Here is a 25,923-nt window from a genome sequence, read left to right as displayed (position 1 = left end):
CGAGTATTTCTCCGCTAAGTCTTGCAAGCACAATACCAACACTGAATGGATCTTGAACACTTTATTACTTGCAAGGGGAAGTTCATCTCCACTCCCATCGGGGATAGCAAAAGACTTCCAACACACCATTTACAAATATTCCTCTTACACATAAGAACAAGGCGAGGTTTCTATTTCCAGCGAGCTCAGTCCTTCCAATCATCTACCAATGCATATGTGGTGGTCTGCCATCTGCGGTTGTCTCACCTCTGCTACTTCCTTAGCCCTGCACCATGCTCAGAACATTGGGTGCTTGCAGGCACATATTCCTTTATTGTAGTTTCTTCTCGTTACTTTAGTCACACACGTATATTGCAACATATCGTATGGCCAGATTTGGGAACAGCTTCTTTCCAACTACGATAAGACTGCTGAACGGATCCTGACCCGGATCTGGTCCATACCCTCCAAATATCCGGACCTGCCTCTTGGTTTTCTTGCACTACCTTACTTTCCATTTTTCTATTTTCTATTTATGATTTATAATTTAAATTTTTAATATTTACTAATTTTTACTATTTTAATATATTTAATATTTGTAATCCAAGGAGCGGGAAGTGCAGAATCAAATATTGCTGTGATGATTGTACGTTCTAGTATCAATTGTTTGGCGACAATAAAGTATAAAGTATATTAGCTTAGCACTCTGGGATTCTACAGCTCCATTTTGTCACATCAAGTCGTTACAAAATTGTGAAGTTCAGTACATATTTCCACAGTATTCAATGCGGAGTGGCCTTTGCCTGTGATGGACTGGACTGTATCTTCCACTTTTTGTAGACTTGTCCATTCCGTGTTATTGGCCGTGATGCAACCAGGTCGGATCATCTCCACTGTGCAGCTATAGAAGTTTGTCAAAGTTTTGTCACACTTCAGTTCTGAGGTTGTCTTTGAGGCAGCAATTAACACACTTCAGAATAGTTTATTATCTATGAACTGCTGGGGAATGGCCTGCGTATGAAAGTACTTTATCAGCGTAAGCCTTATTCTTTCTGTATAACTGTTCTCACTCATTGTAAAACAACTCAGCTGCAGTGATGACTGGCTTCATGACTGTGGACTCACTTCCAAATGTTGTTTCCTTATCGTTATTAGTTGCATGATTTGTTTTTTTTTAATCTCTTCACATTAGGTGTTTGACTGTCTTTTTTTTGAATGGGTTCTTTTGGGTTTCTTTGTTTTGTGGTTGCCTGTAAAGAAACTAATCTCAAGGTTGTATATAGTATACATACTTAAAACATTGAACTTTTGAACTTTGAAATATGCCTAATCCATGTATGATTTTTTTTTCTTTATTTGGGTGTCTTGCTTTGTGGCTATCTGTGAGCAAGCAAATCTCAAGGTTGGATAATTTATACATTCTTTTGATAATAAATATTCTTTGAATCTTTGAACTGAAACACAGAATAAGCACGGGGACCAATTGGACCCAGTGGAAATATAGGATCCCTCTCTCACTGACAATAAAAAATGTGACATCTAGCCTAACTAAATTTTCAAAAACTTTCTGTCATAGCTACACTAATCTCATGCCCTAAATCAGGGGTCCCGAACCTTTTTAGCGTTGCGGACTGGTTTAATATTGGCAATATTCTTGCAGACGGGCCAACCCGGGGGTGGGGGGGGTTGGGGGTAGGGTTGCCAAAGGACAAGAGTAGCAGTCAAATACGTTGTGTTTACCCCGAGAAAGACTACAATGACCACGAAGCCTTGCGCGGGCACCTGTGTGCGCATGCGTGACTTGTGTATGCGTGTACGGGCCGATTTTTTTTCTACAAATCCTTTTTGGCAATTCTGTTCGGGAGGGAGGTGTTAATCACGACCGTAATATAGGTGATAAGTGGCCAACACACTCAATTTTGTTTCTAAAACGGTTTATCTAACAAATTTAATATTAAACACACAGTGCATATTTTCCTCGCATGAATATAGTGATAGGTCAATTATCAGGGGAGGACAGGGGAGCTTGAAGTAAGTGTTGAACAAACTTCCAGTAGAAGTGGTAGAGGCAGGTTTGATATTATCGTTTAAAGAAAAATTGGATAGGTATATCGACAGGAAAGGAATGGAGGGTTGTGGGCTGAGTGCAGGTCGGTGGGACTAGGTGAGAGTAGCATTCGGTATGGACTAGAAGGGCCGAGATGGCCTATTTCCGTGCTGTAATTGTTATATAAGTCAATAGCATCATAACATTTTAAGTAATGTTTGGATATTAAACACACAGCACATATTTTCCCCGTATGAACATATAAAATCATTGCAACACACCAATATCGCTAAATCAGTGGGAGCCCTGGGCTTGTTTCCCTGCAACAAGATGGTGCCATCGAGGGGTGATGGGAGACAGAGATACTCGAGGGGGTTCCTTATGTCCAGTCTATTCCGCAATTTAGTTTTCGTTGCATTCATTGCAGAGATATGTTGGAAATGGAAGCAAAGTTTTCAGTGCTTTCGTGGCTATCTCAGGATATTCAGCCCTGACTTTGATCTGGAATGCCTGCAGAGATATTATGTCAAACATACTTTTCAGCCCGCCGAAATTTGCATGCTCGAGGAGTTGATCTCCTTCCCGCGCTGACATGGATGGTGCGTGGGTAATGACCTCGTGTGAGTTCAAGCTCAACGGTGCGTGACAGGGAATGAGGAAAGTTGCAGCTGACTCCTATCGCCAAATCATATCGTTTCCTCGCGGCCTGGTCGCACATGCTTTGCTGCCCGGCACCGGTCCACGGCCCAGTGGTTGGGGACCGCTGCCCTAAATCACTGACCTTGCTGACGGTCTCCTTTTCATTACAGATCAAAAGACAGAAGCTTATCAGATACCTGGGCTTTTCTTCTGGGATACTTTACTTCCTCTTCCCCCACTACCTTGTTCTCCTTCAGCTCCTCTGTCCGTTCTGCTGAAGTCTGAGAGGCAGTTATCTCAGCAGGCAAAACCTGTAGCAGGCCCTCCATAATGATAGCTCTGCATATCAATATCCTGGAACGAGTCGCCAGTTTGAAACCCAACACACACTGGGTGCATCAGCGACTTCCAGCGTATCTCTGCCTTTGTCTAAATTCCTATTTCTTTCCTCGTTCAGCTCAGATATACCTACAGATATTAGGTTCTCTGACCTGGAATGTTTCATCTCTGTTTCTCCTTCCTGCTCAAGGCATTCTGCACTTTGGCGTTTCTGTTCTGATCCTCCCGAAGTGGTGTCGTTGCTTCCGGTCTGGGTCTCAGCTGAATGCCATTTTAAACCAACTGCACCTTCTTTGACTTCTACTTGCAGCTGCACCACTTGTGTTTTCCCTCTGTTCCAGCCCACTTTCTCCCTGTCGGATAAATACCTCGCTAATAGATAGATAGATAGATATACCTTATTAATCCCGAGGGAAATTTGGTTTCATTACAACCACACCAACCAAGAGCAGAGCGTAAATATAGCAATCCAAAAAACCCCAACAATCAAACACCAAAATGCAAACTATGCCAGATGGAAAATAAGTCCAGGACCAGTCTATTGGCTCAGGGTGTCTGACCCTCCATGGGAGGAGCTGCACGTTCGATGGCCACAGGCAGTAACGACTTCCCGTGCCGCCAAGTGTTGTATCACGGTGGAATGTGGCCGAAGTTCAACAGTAAAAAGTTCAATATCCAGTCTGCAAATACGTTCCTCGATCATAATATACCCCGGATTGCACCATCCGTTGTTAGCCAGAACAGTAAGCACCCAACTCCTTAACACTTACCGCTCTCGGTGCACTGCCGGTCAGCCAGAATGGTTTTACCCACCGAACTCCTCTTCTCCAAAAGTCTCTGTTGTCTCGACCCGGTCCTCTTTCCTCGGCTTTGTGATCCCCCTCTATGTGTTTTCCTCCGGATTTCAGCAGGGGTGTCCGCCGCTCTGTTTGCTAAGCCGGCCGATCTTTGCTGGTCTGTGGAATACACAATGCGACCTTGCTTCTGTCCCGCGTGTCGGGATGTAACCATTTCTAGCGCTAAAGAAAACCCAAATAAAACTCTCTCTACCAGCATGTTAGAGAGGGTGCAGCTTGTAGACACAAGAGGTTCTGCAAATGACTGAAATCTTTGAGCAACACCCACAAAATGCTGGAGGAACTCAGCAGGTTTGGCAGCATCTGCGGAAGGGAGTAATCAGCCACCATTTTAAGATGGCCCTTCATCAGGGCTGGAAGGAAGGAGGAAAACTCCAAAGTAAGGAGGATTGGAAAGGATTGGAATATTTGGATCTCAGTGCAAATACGTACTTGGTGTTGTGGATTCTACTTCTCGTTAGTTGTGGCTCCCTCAGCTTTACCTCCCAGCCACCCTGCCTCCAACTGCCTAGACATACTGGTTCTCAACTAGAACTTCTCCATAGAGCTTCTTTCAATGGTGACTGGAAGACAAACATCTCTTCATTGACTTAGACAATGCTTGGCTGCTGATGCATTACGTTTCCATCCTGCCTCCAATATTTTCACAAATGTTAAAACAATCAAAGGGGAAAAAATTGTCTTTATCGCCAACATAAGACATAGGACTATGCAGCAGAAAATCAGGCTATTCAGCCCACTATGTTGTGCCGAACCAGCTAATCAAAGAAACCCCAAAAAACTAACCCCTCCTACCTGCACCTTGTCCGTATCCCTCCATCTTCCTTATATTCATGTGCCTATTGGGGGAGGAGAAGATGGCGGCGCGACGCAGCGCGCGCGGCCGCTCGGAAATGATATCGTATGTGTTAACTAGGGGCAGTGCACAATCCTGATATGATGGAGACGGACGTGAGAAGCACAGAGGAACTCCTGGAGAAACTTCTGAAATGCCCGCTTCGCTGCCGCTGCTACTGTGCAATCGAGAATCTCCGGAGGGGAAGGCCCCAAATCCTCAGCTTTGCCTATTGCCTGTTGCTGGGGCCGGGGTCGAAGCGCTCGGCAGAGATGGTGCTCGGTGCTCGGTGTCGGAGGGCTGGTCGGAAGCTCGAAGTTTTCCGATGGACTCGAGTCGGACTGTGGTCGGGTGCTTCCAGGATGCTGCATCGGCAAGTTTGCAGCGCTGGAGGTTCATGGCAGGAAGAGTTTTTTTTTCTTCCTTCTACCATCTGCATGAAATGATGGGACTTTCGAGAGACTATGACACTTTTTTTTACCGTGCCCATGGTCTGTTCTTCATCAAATTACGGTATTGCTTTGCACTGTTGTAACTATATGTTATAATTATGTGGTTTTTGTCAGTTTTTCAGTCAGTTTGTCTTGTGTTTCTGTGATATCATTCTGGAGAAATATTGTATCATTTCTTAATGCATGCATTACTAAATGACAATAAAAGAGGACTGCGTGTCCTCATAATCTAATCTAATCTAATCTAAATGTCTCTTAAAAGCCTCCCATGTATTTGCCTCCACCACTGTACCAGGCATCCACCACTCTGTGAAAGAAACTTACATCCTACCCCCTCTCACCTTCAATACATGCCCTCTGGTATTAGACATTTCAACCCTGGGAGACAGATGCTCCCAGTCTACTCTATCGATGCCTCTCATAATCTTGCAAACCTCTATCAGATCTCCCCTCAGCCTCTGCCGTTCCAGAGAAAACAACACAAGTTTGTCCAGCCTCTCGTGATAGCACATGCCCTCTAAACCAGGCAGCATCCTGGCAAACCTCTTTTGTACCCTCTCCGAAGCCACAACATCCTTCCTATCGTTCTTCTCTATTACTCTGGCTGTTGCACCCCCCCCCCCCCGCTGACCAATCTTCTATGGCAGGGGTGCAGGGGTTCCCAACACAGGGTCCACCAACCCCATAGTTAATGGTAGGAGTCCATGGCATAAAAAAAGGGTTGGGAACCCCTGTTCTATGGTTAAAGAATGCCCTAAAACTTAAGAGAAATAAGGTATATTTTCATTGCATTCCACTGGTGCTAGCATGAAGCAGATTGGACATTCTTCTGAAGTTTTCCACTGGAAATCCAGATCTGGTCTGACTTGAAGTCAGAGTGAAACCAAGACAGCAGTGCCTTTCATGTCAAGTCTCAATCCACCCATTCTGGAAGCCAGATTATCACAGTATTATCACCCCGGTGTTGGCCTTGTGGGGAAAGTGTTGGGAGTACTAAGCATTATGTCTTTGGGTTCAATATTGTACAATATGTGTACGTTTGATTATTGGAGCTGCAAGCAATTTATAGCATTGTTTATTCTTCCGTGTTCATTTTTCTCTGAATTAAATCTGTGCCTGGCTATTTGTTGTCAAGGGTTTGCATTTAGGAGAAATAATTGGGTTGATTTACTTTCAGATAAAGAGCATGTTGTGTACTGTGTAGATCAATATAACTGTAACCTTTTAATACACTACAGGAGCTATAGCTTCCGCATATAATCAATACAGGATTGTTTTCATTGGCGACACGGATTTATCCACAGGAAGTTCTAGAAATGTTGATGGCAAGAGAGATCTTGTGCAAGGCATTGCACAGAGCTTCGTGCTTCATTGATGAGATGGACCCAGTGTTCTGAATGCTTGAAACTGAGGGCAATGGCAAACTGACATGCCTAATTGTCGACTCCAATGACACATCACAATGAAAACAGTATCTGAGGTCTTGCACAGTACACACAAAATGCCGGAGGAACTCGGCAGCATCTATGGAAATGAATAAACAGTCAACGTTTTGGGCCGAAGCCCTTCTTCGGGACGGAAAACCTGATACCTTGTTTGGATTGACAAGCCAACTGCCAGTTTGGGGTGTACCCATTTAGAACTAAGATAAACAGAAGTTGGAATCACAGGTATTTCAAGATTTCAGAAAATCAAAGGCTTGTCATACCCAAGCCAGACAAATGCAGACTTCAGGTTAGATATTGCAGGAATGTCCAAAAACTATTAAATGGTGAACTTTAATCGCCCAGCTGTAATTTTAGCAACATTAGAACACCAGGAAAGGAAGGAGATGTGTCGAGGGAAAGTTTCTTGACTAACGTATGTTCAACTGGACCGTAAAGAAGATATTGGTGGATCTGAGGAACACACACACAAAGTGCTGGAGGAACTTAGCAAGTCGATGGTGAAGAATAAGCAGTAGATGTTTTGGACCAAGCTTTCATCAGGATAGAACAGAACGGGGGGAAAAGCCAGAACGAGAAGTTGTGGGGGGGTGGGTAGAGGAAGAGTACAAGCTAGCAGGTGACAGTAAAACCAGTTGAGGGGAAGGGGGATGGGTGGGGGAAGAGGATGAAGATAGAAGATAGGATGTGATGGGCGGAAGAGGTAAAGGGCTGAAGAAGAAGAAATCTGATTGAAGAGGAAATTGGACCGTGGGAGAAAAGGAAGGAGGAGGAGAACCAGGGGGAGGCGATGGGCAGGTGAAGAGAAGAGAAGGGCTAAGAAAGAAACCAGAATGGGGTATTGGAAAGAGTGAGAGGGGACCGAAATTGCCAGAATTAGATCAATTTATTTAGAGGTACAGCACAGTAACTTCAGGCAAATTTCCCTAACTTCTGGTAATTTCTGTCTCCTGCCCCTTCTTTCATTTCCATTTTCCCCATTCTGGCTCCCTTCTTACCCCATCGGTTCTCCTCTCTCCTCTCCTCCTCTGGCGCCACGGTAGCATAGCGGTTAGTGCGACGCTATAACCACTCGAGGGATCGGAGTTTGGAGTTCAATCCCGACGTGCTCTGAAAGGAGTTTCTATGTCCTCCCCTTGGAATGTGTGGGTTTCCTCCCACAGTCCAAAGACGTACCAATTAGTAGGTTAATTGGTCATTGTAAATTACCCCATGATTGAGTTAGGGTTGAATAGGGTATTGATGGTGACACAACTTAAAGGGCTGGAAGGCCTATTCTGTGTTGTATCTTTAAATATAATAAATAGAAATAAATATAGAATCAAGTCATTTAACCTCTTCAGCTCGTCGGATGATTGCATTTCTTACATTAATGGCTGGAAGATCCATTTTGCTGAATTGGAAAGAGATTAATCCTCCCGCCACACTTCATTGGTTCTCTCAAACTATGTTGTGTTTAAACTTGGAAAAAATTAGAAGCGTTGTTTATGATCCCTCTATTAAATTCGAAAAGACTTGGAGGCCGTTTATTCAGCATTTTCATAGGATGTAATTTGACCTTTTCCAAACTTATTCTATTTCTTTGTAATATTTGTTGAGAGGAACGGAATCGTCGACACTAATGGTTCCTTTTTTTATGATATTACATAACAGCCCATGTCTTTTTTTCAGTTTAGTTGATTAACACTGTTTAGGTTAGTTTTTTTTGGGGGGGATACATTTTTTTTTTCTTTTTCATGATTTCTTTTTTCGATATTTTTCCTTGTTTTATATCGTTCATCTGTATCCTGTATGATTGGGAGATTTAACATTCAAGTGTCAACTGGGCTTATATTTAACTGTTTCAATTACAACCATGTACTCCCAATAACTTTGTATCAATATTATGCTATGTTTATTATTATGAAACTAATAAAAAGATTGAAAAAGAAAGAAAGAATAAATAAATAAACGATCGTGCCATCAGGTTGAGGGGTATCCAGTTAGAAAATGACGTGTTGCTCCTCTAACCTAATTGCAGCTACATCTTGGCAGGGGAGGAGACCATTGACGGACATGTTGGAAAGGGAATGGGCAGTCGAATTGAAATGGGTGGTCTCCGGGATCACCTGCTAGCCTGCACGTCTTATCCCTCGCCCCCACCTTCCTGTCCTGGCTTCTGCCTCCTTCCTTTTCAGTCCTGGTCATTGACCCTTTAATTCCCCTCCATAGATGCTACCTGACCTGCTGAGTTTTGTGTGTGTGTGTGTGTGTGTGTTCCTCCAGGTTTCCAGCATCTACAGAGCCCCTCGTGTTCCCGATTGCTGGATCTGGAGCTGAGGACTATGACAAGTAAAGTGGGCCAGTTGTCGATGACACTTAGGTGAAACTGAGCTAGGTTTGGATCGGTGATGGAGAAGGGCAAGGAACGGTATTTGTTAGGAAATTCTGAGCAGGAAGAGGATCCAGTGGAGTGATATCTGATGAAACAAAAGATAAATGTGAGGTGGTTCATTTTGGGCGGTCAAATATGATGGCAGAATATAGCATTAATGGCAAGACTCTTGGCAGTGTGGAGGATCAGAGAGATCTTGGGGTCCAAGTCCATGGGACACTCAAAGCTGCTGCGCAGGTTGACTCTGTGGTTAAGAAGGCATCTGGTGCATTGGCCTTAATCAATTGTGGGATTGAGTTTAGGAGCCGAGAGGTAATGTTGCAGCTATATAGGACCTCGGTCAGACCCCACTTGGAGTACTGTGCTCAGTTCTGGTCGCCTCACTACAGGAAGGATGTGGAAACCATAGAAAGGGTGCAGAGATTTACAAGGATGTTGCCTGGATTGGGGAGCATTCCTTATGAGAATAGGTTGAGTGAACTCGGCCTTTTCTCCTTGGAGTGACGGAGGATGAGAGGTGACCTGATAGAGGTGTATAAGATGATGAGAGACATTGATTGTGTGGATAGTCAGAGGCTTTTTCCCAGGGTTGAAATGGCTAGCATGAGAGGGCACAGTTTTAAGGTTCTTGGAAGTACATACAGAGGGCATGTCAGGGGTAAGTTTTTTACACAGAGAGTGGTGAGTGCGTGGAATGGGCTGCCGGCGGTGGCGGTGGAGGTGGATATGATAGGGTCTTTCAAGAGACTCCTGGATGGATACTTGGAGCTTAGAAAAATAGAGGGCTTTGGGTAAGCCTAGGTAGTTCTAAGGTAGGGACATGTTCGGCACAGCTTTGTGGGCCGAAGGGCCTGTATTGTGCTGTAGGTTTTCTATGTTTCTATCCGCGAGAAAGGCCGGCACAGACAATGGATGAAATGCTTCAGGCACTGGGTTAGCGACTAAAGGAAAGGTAGGAGAAAGAAATCCAGGATTTAAAACAAGAAGAAGATAAAGAGAGAAGGTAGATGACAGAGTAAATAAGACAGGAAATGAGATTAGAGTGTCAAATTGGCATAAAAGTGACTCAGCAGCCTTCCATCAGTATATAACTTGTACACAGGTACAAGTGAGACCCATACACAACAGGGAATGCAACAGTGCAGATCAGGGCTAGAATGCTGTTTACTGTAAGTAAGGAAAAAGGTGCATATTCATTGATAGAAGCTGAGGTGCTAGACAATGGATGCGGTGAACTTTTCAGGCAGAATATGCTGGAAAGGCTGATTGGATCTTAAGTGGATGAGTTGCCTGGTGCATGTGGCTTGCATTCCAGGTTGCCAAGAGGAAAGAAATTATATTCACCTTCCAATTCCTACCTGTTCCAACAAGAGTTGTGAAGATGGTTTCTAAGATCCCTCTCTACCATTGATATCCACTTACTTTTTGCACTTCTGAATTGCTCCCTCGTGCCCTGTTTTGGCACTTTGAGGGAGGGGGAACCTCACTGGGGCCTTTTAGATACAGAAAGGTCTGGATAGATTGGATGTGGAGAGGATGTTTCCATGAGGTAGAGAGTCTAGGATCCAAGGGAACCGCCTTAAGATGAGGAGGAATTTCTTCAGCCAGATGGTGGCGAAACGGTGAAATTCCTTTCCATGGAGTGCTGTGCAAGCCAAGATGTTGAGTGTATTTAAGGCAGAGATTGATAGATTCTTGACTGGTTACAGGGAGAAGGCAGGAGGTAGGAATTGAAAAAAAAATCATTGGATGACAAAGAAAATTTGATGGGCTGAATGGCCTAATTCTGCTTCTATATCTTATGGTCTTACAGTCTCTTGTACGGAGCATGAGCCAATGTTCATGATAACGCCACTGGCTCTCTTCAGACCTTGTCTTTGATTTAAGAAATCTCATGTCCTCACAACAAAGAGCCTGCCTCTCTCTGTGTACGGGAATAAGCAGTCTTGAAGTGTCCACAATCCATTTCACTGGGTCTCCTTGATTTACAAAATTTTGGCCAACAAAGTTATGCGGGAATACTCCCCACTTATAGATTAGGGAAATGATTGAAGCAATGCCTTTCTCTTGGCTTCACTCCACGTTTAGTGAAGGCGAGCATAGAGGCGTACAAGGAGCCCAACGGAATGCAGTCCAACAGAGCATAAAGTCTGTTGTGTTTGTTGTTGCGGGCCAGTGCAGAGCACACCAGGACACCAGCGTGCAGGATGCTCTACTGAACCTTATTGACAACCCTGGTTCGTACAGCATGTCAACTCCTCCCACCTGGGCTGACTGACCGAGTGGCATAGGAATAATAATACTAACTACCATTACAAAGACGAAAGATTAGGCGATTAAACTGGCCAAGCCATTATTTTTGTGACACCGCCTTCAGAACGTCAGCTTCCATCATTCCACTCCAACTCATTTCCATCCGTGACATCTCTGCTACCCGCTGAGCCAAAAGAATCAGTTCCCTCTTAAGTGATTAACCGGAGTCAACAGATTGAACTCTGTTTCAGAGCTCGCTGGATTACGTCGCGTCGATATCTTACGGTCTCCTTATCTTCGTTTCCGACCACGTCCCGTCCCGACATGTCGGCCCATGGCCTCGTCTCGGCACACCCTCAGGGCGGAGGAGCAGCATCTCGTATTCTGTCTGGGTAGCCTCCAACCTGATGGCATGAATATTGATTTCTTCTTCTGGTTAAAAAATAATCCCTCCCCTCCTCCCTCCTTCTTCTATTCCCCTTACCGCTTCTCACCTGCTTACTCCTTCCCCCCGGGTTGCCTCCTCCTTCCTTTTGTCCTATGGTCCACCCTGCTGTCCTATTGGATTCCATCCTCTCCAGCCCTTGACCTTTCCCACCCTCCTGGCTTCACCTATCACCTTCCAGCTAGCCACCGTCCCCTTACCCCCACCTTTTCACTCTGGTGTCCTCCCCCTTCCTTTCCAGTGCTGAAGAAGTGTCTCGGTCTGAAACATAAACAGTTTGTTCATTTCCATGGATGCTACCTGACCTGCTGAGCTCCTCCAGCATTTTGTGCGCATCACATTAATCATGTTCCTCATGACCACAAAAGCGAGAACACTATCCTTCCCTAGATCTTACTGCTCAAGATAAATATAGATGGAAATGGTTTGAAAACTTTATTTTTAAGTGGCATATTACAGACACACTGTCTCCTGCGTAAGTACAGTGTCGTAGATTTTATCGATTTTGGTGTTCACTGTCATCAGCATTTATTGCCCATCCCAAAGTGCACATGAGAAAGGGTTGATGTTATGACTTTCTGAAGAGCTGCTGTCTTTCTTATGCAGGATCTCTCAGTGCCGTTGGCTAGAGAGTTCTGGGATTTGGAATCAACAGTGGTGAAGGGCCTAGCGTATATAAGACCGGAGGTCTATGACTCGTGGAGTGCCGCAGGGATCAGTGCTGGGTCTGTTGTTGTTTGTCATCTATATCAATGATCTGGATAATAATGTAGTCAACTGGACCAGCAAATTGCCAGATGACACCAAGATTGTAGTGGGCAGTGAGGAAGACTATCAGAACTTTTGTTTTAGATTATGAGAACACTCAGTCCTCTTTTATTGTCAATTAGAAATGCATACGTGCATTAAGAAATGATGCAATGTTTCTCCGGAGTGATATCACAGAAAACTGGACAGACCAAAGACTAACACTGACAGAACCACATAATTATAACATATAGTTATAGCAGTGCAAAGCAATACCAAAATTTAATGAAGAACAAACCATGGGCACGGTAAATAAAGTCTCAAAAGTCCCCGAGTCGATCGACTCCCGAGTCCCCAATAGCAGGCAGCAAAAGGGAGAAACTCCCTGCCATAAACCTCCAGGCACCGTCAACTTGACGATACCCTGGAAGCAGCCGACCACAGCCGACACTGGGTCCATCCATCTGAAAACTTCGAGCTTCCAACCAGCCTCTCCGATACAGCCTCCCAAGAGCCATCCTCTGCCGAGTGCCTTCGACCTCGCCCCAGTTGCTGAAACAAGCAAAGAAGATTTTGGGGCCTTCTGCTCTGGAGATTCTGGTTACCACACAGTAGCAGCAGCAGCGAAGCGGGCATTTCAGAAGTTTTCCAGATGTTCCTCCGTACTCTCACGTCTGTCTCCATCAAACCAGAATTGTGCACGGTCCCCTACTTGACAGATAACAGACATCACCACCGAAGTGGCCGCGCGCACTGCCGTCGCGCCACCATCTTCTCCTCCTCCATGAGCCCTTGCAACAGGAGCTGGATCTGGGCCAGCTGGAAACATGGGCTGAAACATGGCAGATGGAACTGAATGCGGGCAAGTGAGGGGTGTTGCACTTTGAGAGGAACAACCAGTCCTTACACGGCGTAACTGCAACTAGAGGTCACGGATGAAGAGTGAAAGGTGAAATATTTAAGGGTAACATGAGGGGGAACTTCTTCACTCAGAGGGTGAGAGGGTGGAGTGAGTTGGCAGCACAAGTGTTGAATGTAAGATTGATTTCAACATTTAATAGAAATTTGGATAGGTACATGGATACCATTGGAGGGAAATGGAGGGCTTAGACCTCAATGCAGGTTGATGGCACTAGGTTGATTAATGGTTCAGCATTGAATAGATGGTCTGAAGGACCTGATTCTGTTCTGTGGTGTTCCATGACTCTATATTTCTAAGTCAAGGTATTGCATAACTTGGAGGGGATCCTTCAGTTGTTATTCTTCCCATGTGACTGAAGTTCTGGTCCTTCTTGGAGGTTGATTTACCAGGTTTGGGAAGTTCAATTGATGTACCCAGGGTGAGTAACTGTGGCGAATTTTGTGGATGGTATACTGCAGCCACTCTGCATTGTTGAGAGAGAGTGTGAATGTTTTTGCAGGTTGAGGTACTGTAATTCCACTCAAGTGGGCTGCTTTTCTTGGATAGCGTCAATTTCCTTGAGCATTTTTGGACCTGTATTCACCCAGGTACATTAAGTGCGTTTTATTGTTGTGACTGTGAAGGAAGTCACTGGGGAAGACACTGAAGCTGGTGATAGAGAAGTCTTTTTTCAGCACATAAGCAGGCATCACACTAGAGAGACTCTTTGAAGGGGCTCCTGATCCAATATTACATGACAATTTTATATTTTAAAAGGTAAAGGTAACAGAAGAAAAATTCTATAGTTACAATGTATCTACAATGCTTTCTTTGAATTACATATCATTTTCAAACATCTAAATCTTCACACTGACACTGCAAACACCCAAAAGGAATGCTAATCACCGCTGCCTCTGAACTGCATTCATGCATATGCAGACATCTCAGGTCAAATTAGTGTCTCTTTGTTTACAATCGATTCCAGGCTGTAGCACCAGGAAGACCATTGTTCAGAGCTGCATTTTAAATTCAACCTGCAATCCATGTTCAGGTCTGAAGACTGGTCGCTGCTGAAATTAATATGCCCTAATATTATCACACTCCTGACTTGTGTCTTGTAAACCGTGGAAAGGCTTGAGCTGAGACACTCATTCCAGGATTGTTCATTTCTGACTTGCTGTTTATGTGCCAGTCACGTTCAGTAATTGAACAGCAGTGACCTCCCTCTCTACTTCACTCTCACTTCTCAGTCCAGATGTTGATAGTGATGAACTTGTCAGGTTAATGCTTTTGAACGTCAAGGGTAGCTGATGAAGTCTTTCTCAGTAGAGATGGTTATTGTCTGGCACCCTTGTGTCAAGAATGTTCCTTCGCCGTCTAGCAGCTCTTGTCCAAATGCTGACTAAGTCCTACAGCTAACGGACATATGGTAGTTTGTTGCATTTGCTGAGGAGTTGTGAATTGAACTGAACATTGTGTGAGATCCCTCCACTGACTTAATTGTCGATCAAGTGATGTAAGATGGTTGGGCCAAGCACAGTTCCTGAAGAAACCCTGCAGGGATGTCCTGGGATTGAGATAAGATAAAACTTTATTTATCCCGAAGGAAGTTATTGTCGCAAGGTTGCTCAGTCAGAAATATATACTTTAAAATACAAAATGTAAGCATTGAGGTACAAAAAAAACAAAAAAAACAGTGTGATTGAGCTCCAAAAATCACAATCATTTAATTTTGTTCAAGTTATGATCCCAACTAATGGAGAATTTCCTCCAATGTCCAATCTAAGGCTTCTTAACACCACATTCCCTCAATTACTGCCTGGGTGTCAAGGGCAGTGACTCTCCCCTCACCTCAGGAATTCTGCTCTTTCCTCCACCTTCGACTACAAGTCTGATAAGAAACATGTACAAGAGACCTGAAGGGCAACTCTTTCTTGCAGAGGATTTGAAGATTCAAAGTACATTTATTATCAAAGTTTGTATACAGAATAGAATTCTGAGATTTTTCCTCCTGTAGGCAGCCAATGAACAAAGAAACACCATGGAACCCGTTTGTGAAAACATCAAACACCCAACGCGTGAGGGAAGCACATATTGAGCAAATGGCAAAAAAGCAAGCAGACAACACGTAGAATATCAAACATCAAACCAGGGGTCCAGTAGTATTCAGTTTAGTTCAGTTCAGTGTTACGCCACTAGCCCACTGCAGGCCACAGGGCAAAGCATTTTTCGCCGAAGTGTGCCAGACCGTATCGATCCCCGCCCACCACCCCGATCAAACTGCTGAAAAGCAGCAAGAGAGAGTAACCAGAATCCAAAATCGCATGCAACATGAACACCAAAGTCCCCCACAATGAGTCCACAGCCTCCCCAATCAATCCTTGCAATGTGGATCGCACTTTCCTCTGACGGCAGCTCGCGAGAGGGAGAGGAAGAGCAGTCAAACGCAGGCAGGTGGCGTTGAACACCTGCCCGTTCTCTGCCCCCATCCTCGTTGACTTCACCCTTGCTTGATGGCTCACTCGGAGAGAAGCAATGGATTCGATCATGGGCTCACATCCTCGACGCTGCAGTTAGGGGGAAGCAATGCAGTCGTTCATGGGCTCGCGCTCTGCCTCCGGGCTTCCCGACCACACACTCGCCCCAAACCTCACCGGACTCCCTCAGAGACAGCGAAGCGCCAGATTGCTCAATCCATCCAAAAGCACAGCACTAAAGTGCAAACCACAGTTTCCTATCGCACACCGCTTTGCAGTAGAGTACACTTGAAAGAAGAAGAAGTAAAGGAAGTAGCTTAGTGAACCATCTGCAGGGCATCAGTGTTGTTGGTCATGTTGTTCACTGGCGCCATCTTGAATGGAACGAGCTGCCAGAAGAAATGGTTGAGGTAGGTACAATGGATAGACTGAGGAAGCACTCAGGTAGGGATATGGAAAAGTGGGTGTTGGAGTGATGTGGCCTGAACACAGGAAACTGGGGCTAGATAGATGTGCGCTGTGGTCCACATAGATTCATGTACCTGTGCCATGTGGTTCTCACCGTCACCGCCAGACTTGTATGTGAATAGGACAAAGAAGCAGCAGGCAAAATCATTGCAGACACGACCAACCCGTCAAACTGCCTTTTGCCAAAAGCTCCCTTCTAGAGCTATTTAAAAAAAACTTCACATCATCTTGAAAGTTTCTTCCCCCTGACAGTTAACCTGATCAACCATTGTCATTACCTGCCCTCCCCCCATCTACCTATGACCTCAGTCACTGCATTGTAAACACTTTAAATCAGTTTTCATAATGTTGTTTACATTGTAAATACATGTGGTATTTATGTATTTATGCACAATTTATTCCATTTCTGGAGAGTCATAGAAAAGTATAACACTGAAACAGGCCCTTCAGCCCATCTAGTGCTCTCCTAACTTTATACTTGTACAATTCTTTATTCTATATAATTGCTGATCGGTGCTTTCATTGCATGCTGTGCCAACACACCACAGCAAGTTTCCTAATGCATGTATATGTACACTCCGTGGCCACGTTATGAGTTACACCTCACTCCTCGGGTTAGCTGTAGGCATGCTAGCACATTTATTTTTCAACATAGTCCCCTCCTACATTTACACACTTAGTCCAGCGATCATGGAGCATATGGACCTTGGACCTCCAGAAAGTGTCGCCAGATGGGTGATTGATAAGTTTGTGGCCTAAGGTAGAAGGAGATGAGTTATACAGCTCTCATTACATGGCAGGTCAACTCTTTGAGTGATTATGCAGAAAGTTTGAAGTTAATAACTCATCTCCTTCTACCTTAGACCACGAACTTATCAATCACCCCTCGTGTGTGTATATATATTTTTTTTAATTTCTATTTTTGCACCACTTAATTGAACTACTTAATATATATACTTACTGTAATTCACGTCTTTTTTCCCTTTTATTATGTATGGCAATGTACTGCGGCTGCAAAGACAACAAATTTCACGAGATATACCGGTGATATTAAAGCTGATTTTGGTTTTGATGTATTTCATGTAACCCTGTTCCATTCAGAGAGAAATGCACCATGGGAACAGGCCCTTTGGCCCATCGAATCTCTGCTGACTATCAAGCGCTTTTTCACCCCAGTCCTACCTGACCCGACTTAATTCTCCTCATATTCCTTTCGACTCCTTCTAACTGCTACCACACACCGATGTACTTGGGTAATTTGCCTGCAGATTGACGCATCCGTTTGACCTACCGCTGTTCGATGCAGTCTGTGGGCTTATTCCCCAACCCAGGTCCTGTTTCAGGTTCCAACTTGCTTATCACGCTCCTGGAAACATACAGCAAAATGGCATCATTTTGCATTAGCAACCAACACACCTCAGGGCTACACATTCTGGCGCCAACATAGCATGTCCACAATGCTCGTCAGAACAGCAAACAACAAAACAATAACAGCCAAACAAGCCCCTCTTCTCCCTCATGGCCTCTCACACACCTCCAGTCTCCTGTTCTGATGTGCCGGTCCATGGCATACTCTTGTGCTAACTCCTTATAACCTCCAACCTGATGGCATGAACATTAATTTCTCCTTCCAGTAAACAAATTTTCCACCCACTCCTTTCTCTATCACCCCACTCTGACCTTTTACCTCTTCTTACCTGGTTATTACTTCCCACTGGGCCCCCTCCTCCTATGGTCCACTCTTGTCTCCAATCAGATTCCTTCCTCTCCATCCCTTGACCTTTCCCACTCACCTGACGCCCTCCAGCTAGCCTCCCTCCCCCTCTCTCCCAACCTTTTTATTCTGGCATCTTCCCCCTTCCTTCTCAATCCTGACAAAGGGTCTTGGCCACAAACGTCGACTGTTTATTCATTTCCATAGATGCTGCCTGACCTACTGAGTGCCCCCCAGCATTTTTTGTGTGTGTTGCTCATGTTCCAGACTTCTGGACTTCCAACTGCCCTTCCACCTTCGGTACGGACCCATGGATGAGCTGATGACAGGACTCCAAAGCCCAGGCTCCGGCCTGGTCCCCGATAAAAGACAAGCAACCGTGCTTTATATTCTTTCTATTTGAAGGATAAATAATAGATGCTCCCAGTGATGTTCCGTTGGTAATTTTTAAAGATGCTGCCTTTTTATTGATTCAATATAGATTTATAGCTGATACAGCCAAAGAACTAGGAGGTAAACAAAAGTCTAAAAGGCTCCATAAGTTGTTCTTAACCCAAATGAGGTGTGTTTATCATGCTGAATTTCCCAAGGCTCATTTCCATGTAAAGGAGCAGAATTCCTGATCATTAATTGTGTCTGTAGCCTGTAGCACAGTTAGCTGCTGCTATTCACTGAAAGACTGTGCTTCTGCAGGTGGGAACAGTGAATAAATCTTTGTTCATTCAGAAATGGGTGCTTAAGCTCTCCTCTTAATGAGGACAAGTTACGCTATAAAAACATGCATTCCCAAAGTCAATTTGTTCATTAATTTGTGTGTGTGCGCTGCTCAGAGCAGGCACTATTTTAAATAAATCTGGTCTCAGCCCCGCCTTTGCACCGTGCTTTTGGCGGGACGGAGGAAGCTAATGGGCGCTGGAACCAAACTTATTAACGTCAGACCACGGAGAGCTCCCGGAGGGTAGGATTCTCCCCACCGTCGCTTGCAAGTTGTCTTCTGCGACGTCTGTGGGAGGAGATCTTGAGGGTTGCTGGGGAAGGTTACTGGGGTATGAAGCAGCTACACGCTGATGAAGATCCAAGATAATGGCCACAGGTGCTCAATAGCGGTGCGGACGAGAGGAATATTATAACAGAAAGGAGACATGGGGTGGGGGGTGAGTGAAAGCACACGGGCGGGGGGGAGCAAGCAGATTACGTGCTTTGGATTCAATAGCATTAAAATCTGCAGAACAAAGCTAGAACTTTGTTCAACTCAAGGTCATCTTGACCTTTAGGAATAATGCATACCATGACACAAAACCACAAGGTGTCTTGCTGTAGCAGATGTGAAGTTAATGCTGTGTGTAATTTTCTGTTGGTACTAAATTGGGCAATAGAGGAAGTAGTGCGGTCCAGAAGATATGGGAACAGAATCAGGCCATTTGGCCCATCAAGTCTATGTCACCAAGCATCATGGCTGCTCCATTTTCATCTTGGGCCCAGTCTTCTGCCTCCTACCCTTAACGCTTCATGCCCTGACTAATCAAGAATCTGTCATCCTCTGCCTTCAATCTACCCAATGACTTGGCCTCCACAGCCACCTGTGGCAACAAATTCCACAGATTCTCCTCTCTCTGGCTAAAGAAATTCCTCCTCACCTCCATTCTAAAAGGATGCCCCTCTATTCTGAGGCTGCGTCCTCTGGTCTTAGACTTTCCCACCATCCTCTCCGTATCTACTCTATCGAAGCCTTTCCACATTCAATATTCACTGAGATCCCCCCAACATTCTTCCGAATTCCAGTGAGTACAGGCCCAGAGGCATCAAAAGCTCCTCATATGACAAGCCTTTCTATTATGGAGCATTTTTGTGAACCTCCTCTGAACCCTCTCCAATATCAGCACATCCTTTCCTAGATAAAGGGCCCAAACCTGCTCACAATGCTCACCAGTGCCTTAGAGGTAGTATTGGGGGACGACAAAATGATGGATGAACTGAATAAGTATTTTGCATCAGTCTTCACTGTGGAAGACACTAGCAGTATGGTGGATGTCCCAGGTGTCAGGGGTCATGAGGTGTGTGAAGTTACCATTACCAGAGAGAAGGTTCATGGTTAACAAAGGTCTGAAGGTAGATAAGTCACCTGGACCAGATGGTCTACACCCCAGGGTTCTGAAGGAAGTGGCTGAAAAGATTGTGAAGGCATTTGTAATGATCTTTCAAGAATTAGATTATGGATTATGGAACGGTTCCAGAAGACTAGACAATTGCAAACGCTATGCCACTCTTCAAGAAGGGAGAGAGGTAGAAAAAAGGAAACTGTAGGTCATTTAGCCTGACCTCAGCGGTTGGGAAGATGTTAGAGTCGATTATTAAGGATGAAGTCTCAGAGTACTTGGAGGCGTGTGTTAAAATCAGCATGGATTCCTCAAGGGAATATCTTGCTTGACTAATCTGTTGGAATTCTTTGAAGAAATAACAAACAGGATAGACAAAGGAGAATCGGTTGATGATGTATGCTTGGATATTCAGAAAACCTTTGACAAGGTGCCACATGAGGCTGCTTAACAATCTTCGAGCCCATTGTATTTCAGGAAAGATCCTAGCATGGATAGAGCAGTGGCTGATTGCCAGGAGGCAAAGAGTGGGAATAAAGGGAGCCTTTTCTGGTTGGCTGCCACTGACCAGTGGTGTTCCACAGGGGTCTGTGTTGGGACCAATTCTTTCTATGTTATATGCCAATTATTTTGATGATGGTATTGATGGCTTTGTTGCAAAGTTTGGAGATGATATGAAGATTGCCAGAGGAGCAGGTAGTTTTGAGGAAGCAGAGAGGCTATAAAAGGACAGATAGATTAGGCGAATGGGCAAAGAAATAGCAGATGGAATACAGTGTCGGGAAGTGTATGGTCCTGCACTTCAGTAGAAGAATTGAAAGGGTTTACTATTTTCTAAATGGAGAGAGTTGTTTGTTATGCCTCACTTCTCGCTGTGAAACAGGGACATCTCTTTTTCCCATATTAGGGAGAAAGAGAGAGCCTGTGGCATGTCGAATTACCCGGTGAACGAGTAGTCTTTGGGGTACTGCAAGTCTGTATCTTTATTGATGCTTTGCCGCATGCTTGAGTGTTCGGTGAGGGGGCACCGATGCTGTTTTGCTGCGGTCTCCCATCTTGTAAAGACACTGCCCAGAAGAAGGCAATGGCAAACCACTTCTGTAGAAAAATTTGACAAGAACAATCATGGTCATGGAAAGACCGTGATCGCCCATGTCATACGACATGGCATGTAATGAATGAGCATAGTGTAAAATGTTCCTGTTTATAATGCTCATTGTTTTGGTGGTATAGTGCAGTGTGATAAGTTTCCTGAAAAGTCAACTGGTTTCTTTTTTCTTCCAGGTAGCTGCTTTGGAACGACAGATCTTTGATTTCCTGGGCTACCAATGGGTCCCTATATTGGCCAACTTCTTACACATTATGGCAATCATCCTTGGTATCTTCGGAACCATCCAGTACAGACCAAAGTACTTAGTTATGGTAAGTTCATTGTTTGACTTCTTCTTTGTGTTTAGAATCCATGCAAATAACTTAAAGGAACTGACTCAGTGGTCCCTGAGCTGCCTCTCGTTCACCCTGAGGACTGTATGGCCCATTGTGTGTTGCATTAGATGGACAATAGTGAAGAGAGAGGGGGACAGAATGGTTGTCCAGAACAGCTACTGTGTAGGTGGGTGGTAGAATCTGGGGAGAAGCGAGGGGTGTACGTGCAGGAAGAAAATGGGAGGAGTGTAAGATAAGTGCAAATAGATACTTGATAGTCAGCAGGCCAGGCAGTACCTATAGAAAAGAGTAAAGAGTCCACATTCCAGGCCGGGATCTTTCATCAGGACAGGGGATGGGTCTCGGCCCGAAACGTAGACTGTTTACTCTTTTCCATTGATGCTGCCTGGCCTGCTGAGTTCCTCCAGCATTTTGTGTGTGTGTGTGTGTGTGTGTGTGTTGCTCTGGATTTCCAGCGTCCACAGACTTCCTCATGCTTGGATAGTCCTCGCAGACTCCTGTGGGCCGAAGAGCCCACCTCTGTCCTGCAAGTCTCTGCATCCGGACTGTGGCTGGAGCCAGGTGGTGGGAGCAGAACTGAGGATCTGATCGATCTTCTTACGATTTGAGCAATTGCTCCACTCCCACACAAAATAAACCCCCACACGTCAGTGCCTGTTTTGCTAAGAAGCACTATGGAGATCAAGACAGTTCTGCAAATGCAAAAAATTAAAAAATCCCCTCTGATATTATTATATGATTCTTTCAAAGACTGAGCTAAAGCACAGCTTAATTATGTCGGTTGCAAGTGAAAAGAAATTATCTACTATTTCTAGACATTCATATCTTAACTAGTTCTGTGATCTCTGGTTATAAGAGTAAGGAAGTCTTTTTGCAGCTGTATAAAACTTTCATAGATGCACAACGGAGAGAATCACGACTGGTTGCTGGTATGGAAACACCAATCAATGCCCAAGACTGGAAAAGCCAGCAAAAAAGGGCGGATATGGCCCAGCCCATCTCAGGAAATGCACTCTGCACCACTGCGCTCATTTTCAAGGATCGCTACCACAAGAAAGCAGCATCCATCATTCAGGACCCCCACCATCCAGGCCATGCTCTCTTCTCACTGTTGCCATCAGGAAGGAAATGCAGGAGCCTCAGGTCCCACACCAACAGGTTCAAGAACAATTACGACCACTCATCCATCAGGCTCCTGAAACAGCGTGAATAACTTCACTCACCTCAAAACTAAACTGATTCCACAACCTATGGACTTACTTTCAAGGACTCTACAACTCATGCTCTCAGTATTACTTATTTATTAGTACTACCGTAGTGTTTTTTTGTATTTACACTATTTGTCTTCTTTGTGCATTGGCTGCTTGACTGTCCTTGTGTGTAGTCTTTCATTGATTCCACTGTGTTCCTTTGCATCTACTGCGAATACCTGCAAGAAAATGAATCTCAGGGTGGTATATGGTGGCATACATACTTTGATGATAAATTCACTTTAAGTTTTGAACTTTGAAACTTTGGTAAGGCCACATTCAGTCTATTGCATGTAATTCTGGTCACTCCATTATAGATAGGGTGTGGAGGCATTAGAAAGAGAGCAGAAAAGTTTAACCAAGTTTCTGAATGTATTAGAGGGTATGAGATGTAAGGAGAGTCTATCTCTCTAGGAGGCTGAAAGGGGGACCTGAGAGCTTATAGAACTATGAGAGACAGTCAGAATCTTTTTTCCAGAGTTGACATTTCAAGTACTGGGGGGCGGGTGGTGGGGGAAGTTTAAGGGGAATGTAAGGAGCAATTTTTTTTTATTTATTTAGAAAAGCAGCACAGTAGCAGGTCCCTCCAGCCCAACGAGCCCGTGTCACCCTTTTGCACGCGTGTGGCCAATTAACCTATTGAACTGTGGGAGGAAGCCCACGTGGTCACGGAGAGAACGTACAAACTGCGGTGGAATTGAACTGGTGCTGCAAGAGCGTTATGCTAACCAATATGCTATGAGTCACCAGAGCCAGTGGTGGAAGGAGATTGTGATAGTGATGTTTTGGAGGCTGTTCGGCAAATGAATATTCAGGGAATGGGGGTGGAGGAGGATGTGGATTATGTATGGGCAAGAGAGATTTATTTTAATTCAGCATCAAGTTCAATACAGATATAATGGCCCAAGTCTGTCCAGGCCCAAAACATTGATGCAATCATCGAGAAGGTGCACCAGTGACTCTAGTTTTAGGAATTTGAGGAGATTTAGTATGTCAGTAACGACTCTTAAAAATATCCATAGGTGTACGGTGGAGAGCATTCTGACTGGCTGCATCACAGCCTGGTATGGAGGCTCCAATGCACAGAATCACAAGCGGGTGCAGAGAATTGCAGACTCAACGATTTCTGTCACGGGCACTACCCTTTCCACTGTCAAAGACATCGTCAGCAGCTGGTGCCTGTTAGGTTCTGTAACTCCAAAACATTAAACTGACCAGAAGAGAAACAAGGAGTTTGAGTCTAACTTAGCCTTTACTTTGAGCGAGGCATGTGTGTATAACATGGTGTCGTAATGCCGCATGCCATTTCCATACTTTTTCATATAATCCACAATGCATTAGATAAACAACAAAGAATGCTTGATCAAACAATATATTTGCAATATTATTCAAATATTAAATACATAACGGTGCCTCAAGAAGGTGGTACCCATCACTAAGGATCCTCACCAGAGAGGACCTGCCCACTATGCATACTGCTATCAAGGAGGAGGTACATAAGCCTGAAGACCAGCACTCAACCATCAGATTCCCCACTGCCATCTAATTTATGAATGGTCCATGAATCCATTATCAGATTTCCCCAGCCCCCAGGTCATGCTCTCTTCTTGCTGTTGCCATCAGGTAGAAGGTACAAGAGCCTCAGGACTCGCACCACTAGGTTCAAGAACAGTTACCACCCCTCAACCCTCAGGCTCTTTGATCAAAAGGGGATAACCAAACTCACTTGCCCCATCCATCATTGAAATGTTCCTACAACTAATGATCTCACTTTAAGGACTCTTTATCGCATTTTCTAGTTATTTATAGCTATTCATTTATTTTTGCATTTGCAAAGTTTGTTGTCTTCTGCACTCTGGTTGATCTTTCATTGATCCTGGTATAGTTACTATTCTATAGATTTTTCTGAGTATGCCCACTGGAGATGAATCTCAGGGTTGTTTATGGTGACATATACTTGGACAATAAGTTTACTTGGAACTTTGAATTCGTGAATGCTACCTCATTATTCTTTTTATTTTTCTCTGCAATACTTACTTATGTAATTTGTGGATTTCTTTACACTGTAGAGCTTCTGCAAAACAGCAAATTCCAAGTCGTATGTCAGTGGTAACAAATCAGATTCCGATTCTGGTCCTGTGCCGTACCGTTCAGTGGCGAGCCCACCTCTGGGGTGTGGGAAGAACTAGAGCATTGAGAAGTGACCCCTGCAGTCAGAGAGAGAGAGTGCAGAATCCACATAGGAAACACCAGACATCCCAGGACACTGAAGCCGGTAGCAGCTGTGTGTCGAGTGTGTCACTGTGCTGCTCGGTGGGAGCTCCCTTCCTCCGGACGATGGGACGGTATCTCTCTGCTTTTATAGTGAGTTTGAATTATTGTTTTGAAAACCTGGGCATCCTCGAAGAAAGGATGAAGGAAGGAAAGCATGAAGACCAAAGCCTAGTTACTCTGTGGGCTGGATGGGCGGCTAATACATGCCTCATAACTTTTCGCTCTGGTCGTCACCATGGCAACGCAGGCTTCTCAGGAGTTTAAGGCCCTTTGTATTTCACTAATCCAATACTGCAGCCAGTCTGGGGGGAAATACAGTCCTCTTAATGAAGTCGTTTTAACTTAGTGATGACTCTCCCAGGCAGAACAATGCGCACTATCGGTGCTTCAGTAGTGAAGTTGATTAAAACAGCAGAATTAATGGAGACGCCAACCGACTGATGAATAAAAATTATCCACTGTGAATATTGAATGTTGAAAGACCTACCGAATATTGAAAGCCTAGATAGAGTGGACGTGGCGTGGGTGCTTCAAATAGCGGGAGAGCCTAGGACCAGAGGGCACAACCTCGGAACAGAAGGACACCCCTTTAGAGCGGAGATGAGGAGGAATTTATTTAGCCAGAGGATGGTGAGTCTGTGGAATTCATTGCCACAGACAGCTGAAGAGGCCAACGCATTGGACATTTAAAGTGGAGGTTGACAGGCTCTTAATCTGTAAAGGCATTATAGGTAGAAAAGGGTTGAGAGGGAAAATAAATCAGCCGTGATCAAATAGCAGAGCAGACTCAATGGGCCAAATTATCTGATACTATTCCTATGCCTTGTAGTCTTGTATAACAGGATGAAGGTTCTCACAGGCTTCCTCTGCAGTAAAAATTCTACT

The 25,923-nt window shown here is 44.6% G+C and overlaps 1 protein-coding gene across 2 annotated transcripts in view; it reads left to right on the top strand.

Annotated features, from left to right (window-relative positions):
* nkain1 (sodium/potassium transporting ATPase interacting 1) overlaps positions 1 to 25,923 on the top strand; it is an 891,479-nt gene that overhangs the window by 581,458 nt on the left and 284,098 nt on the right. For both annotated transcript variants that reach the window (XM_063035499.1, XM_063035498.1), the window contains one exon: positions 21,353 to 21,490. In XM_063035499.1, coding sequence (XP_062891569.1) covers positions 21,353 to 21,490 — 138 coding nt within the window. The remainder of the gene's footprint in view (positions 1 to 21,352; positions 21,491 to 25,923) is intronic.

The sequence above is a fragment of the Mobula hypostoma genome, chromosome 28, assembly GCF_963921235.1.
Source record: "Mobula hypostoma chromosome 28, sMobHyp1.1, whole genome shotgun sequence".
NCBI lineage: Eukaryota > Metazoa > Chordata > Chondrichthyes > Myliobatiformes > Myliobatidae > Mobula > Mobula hypostoma.
Note: the sequence above shows the minus strand (reverse complement) of the source record. Positions and strands in the feature narration are given on the sequence as shown.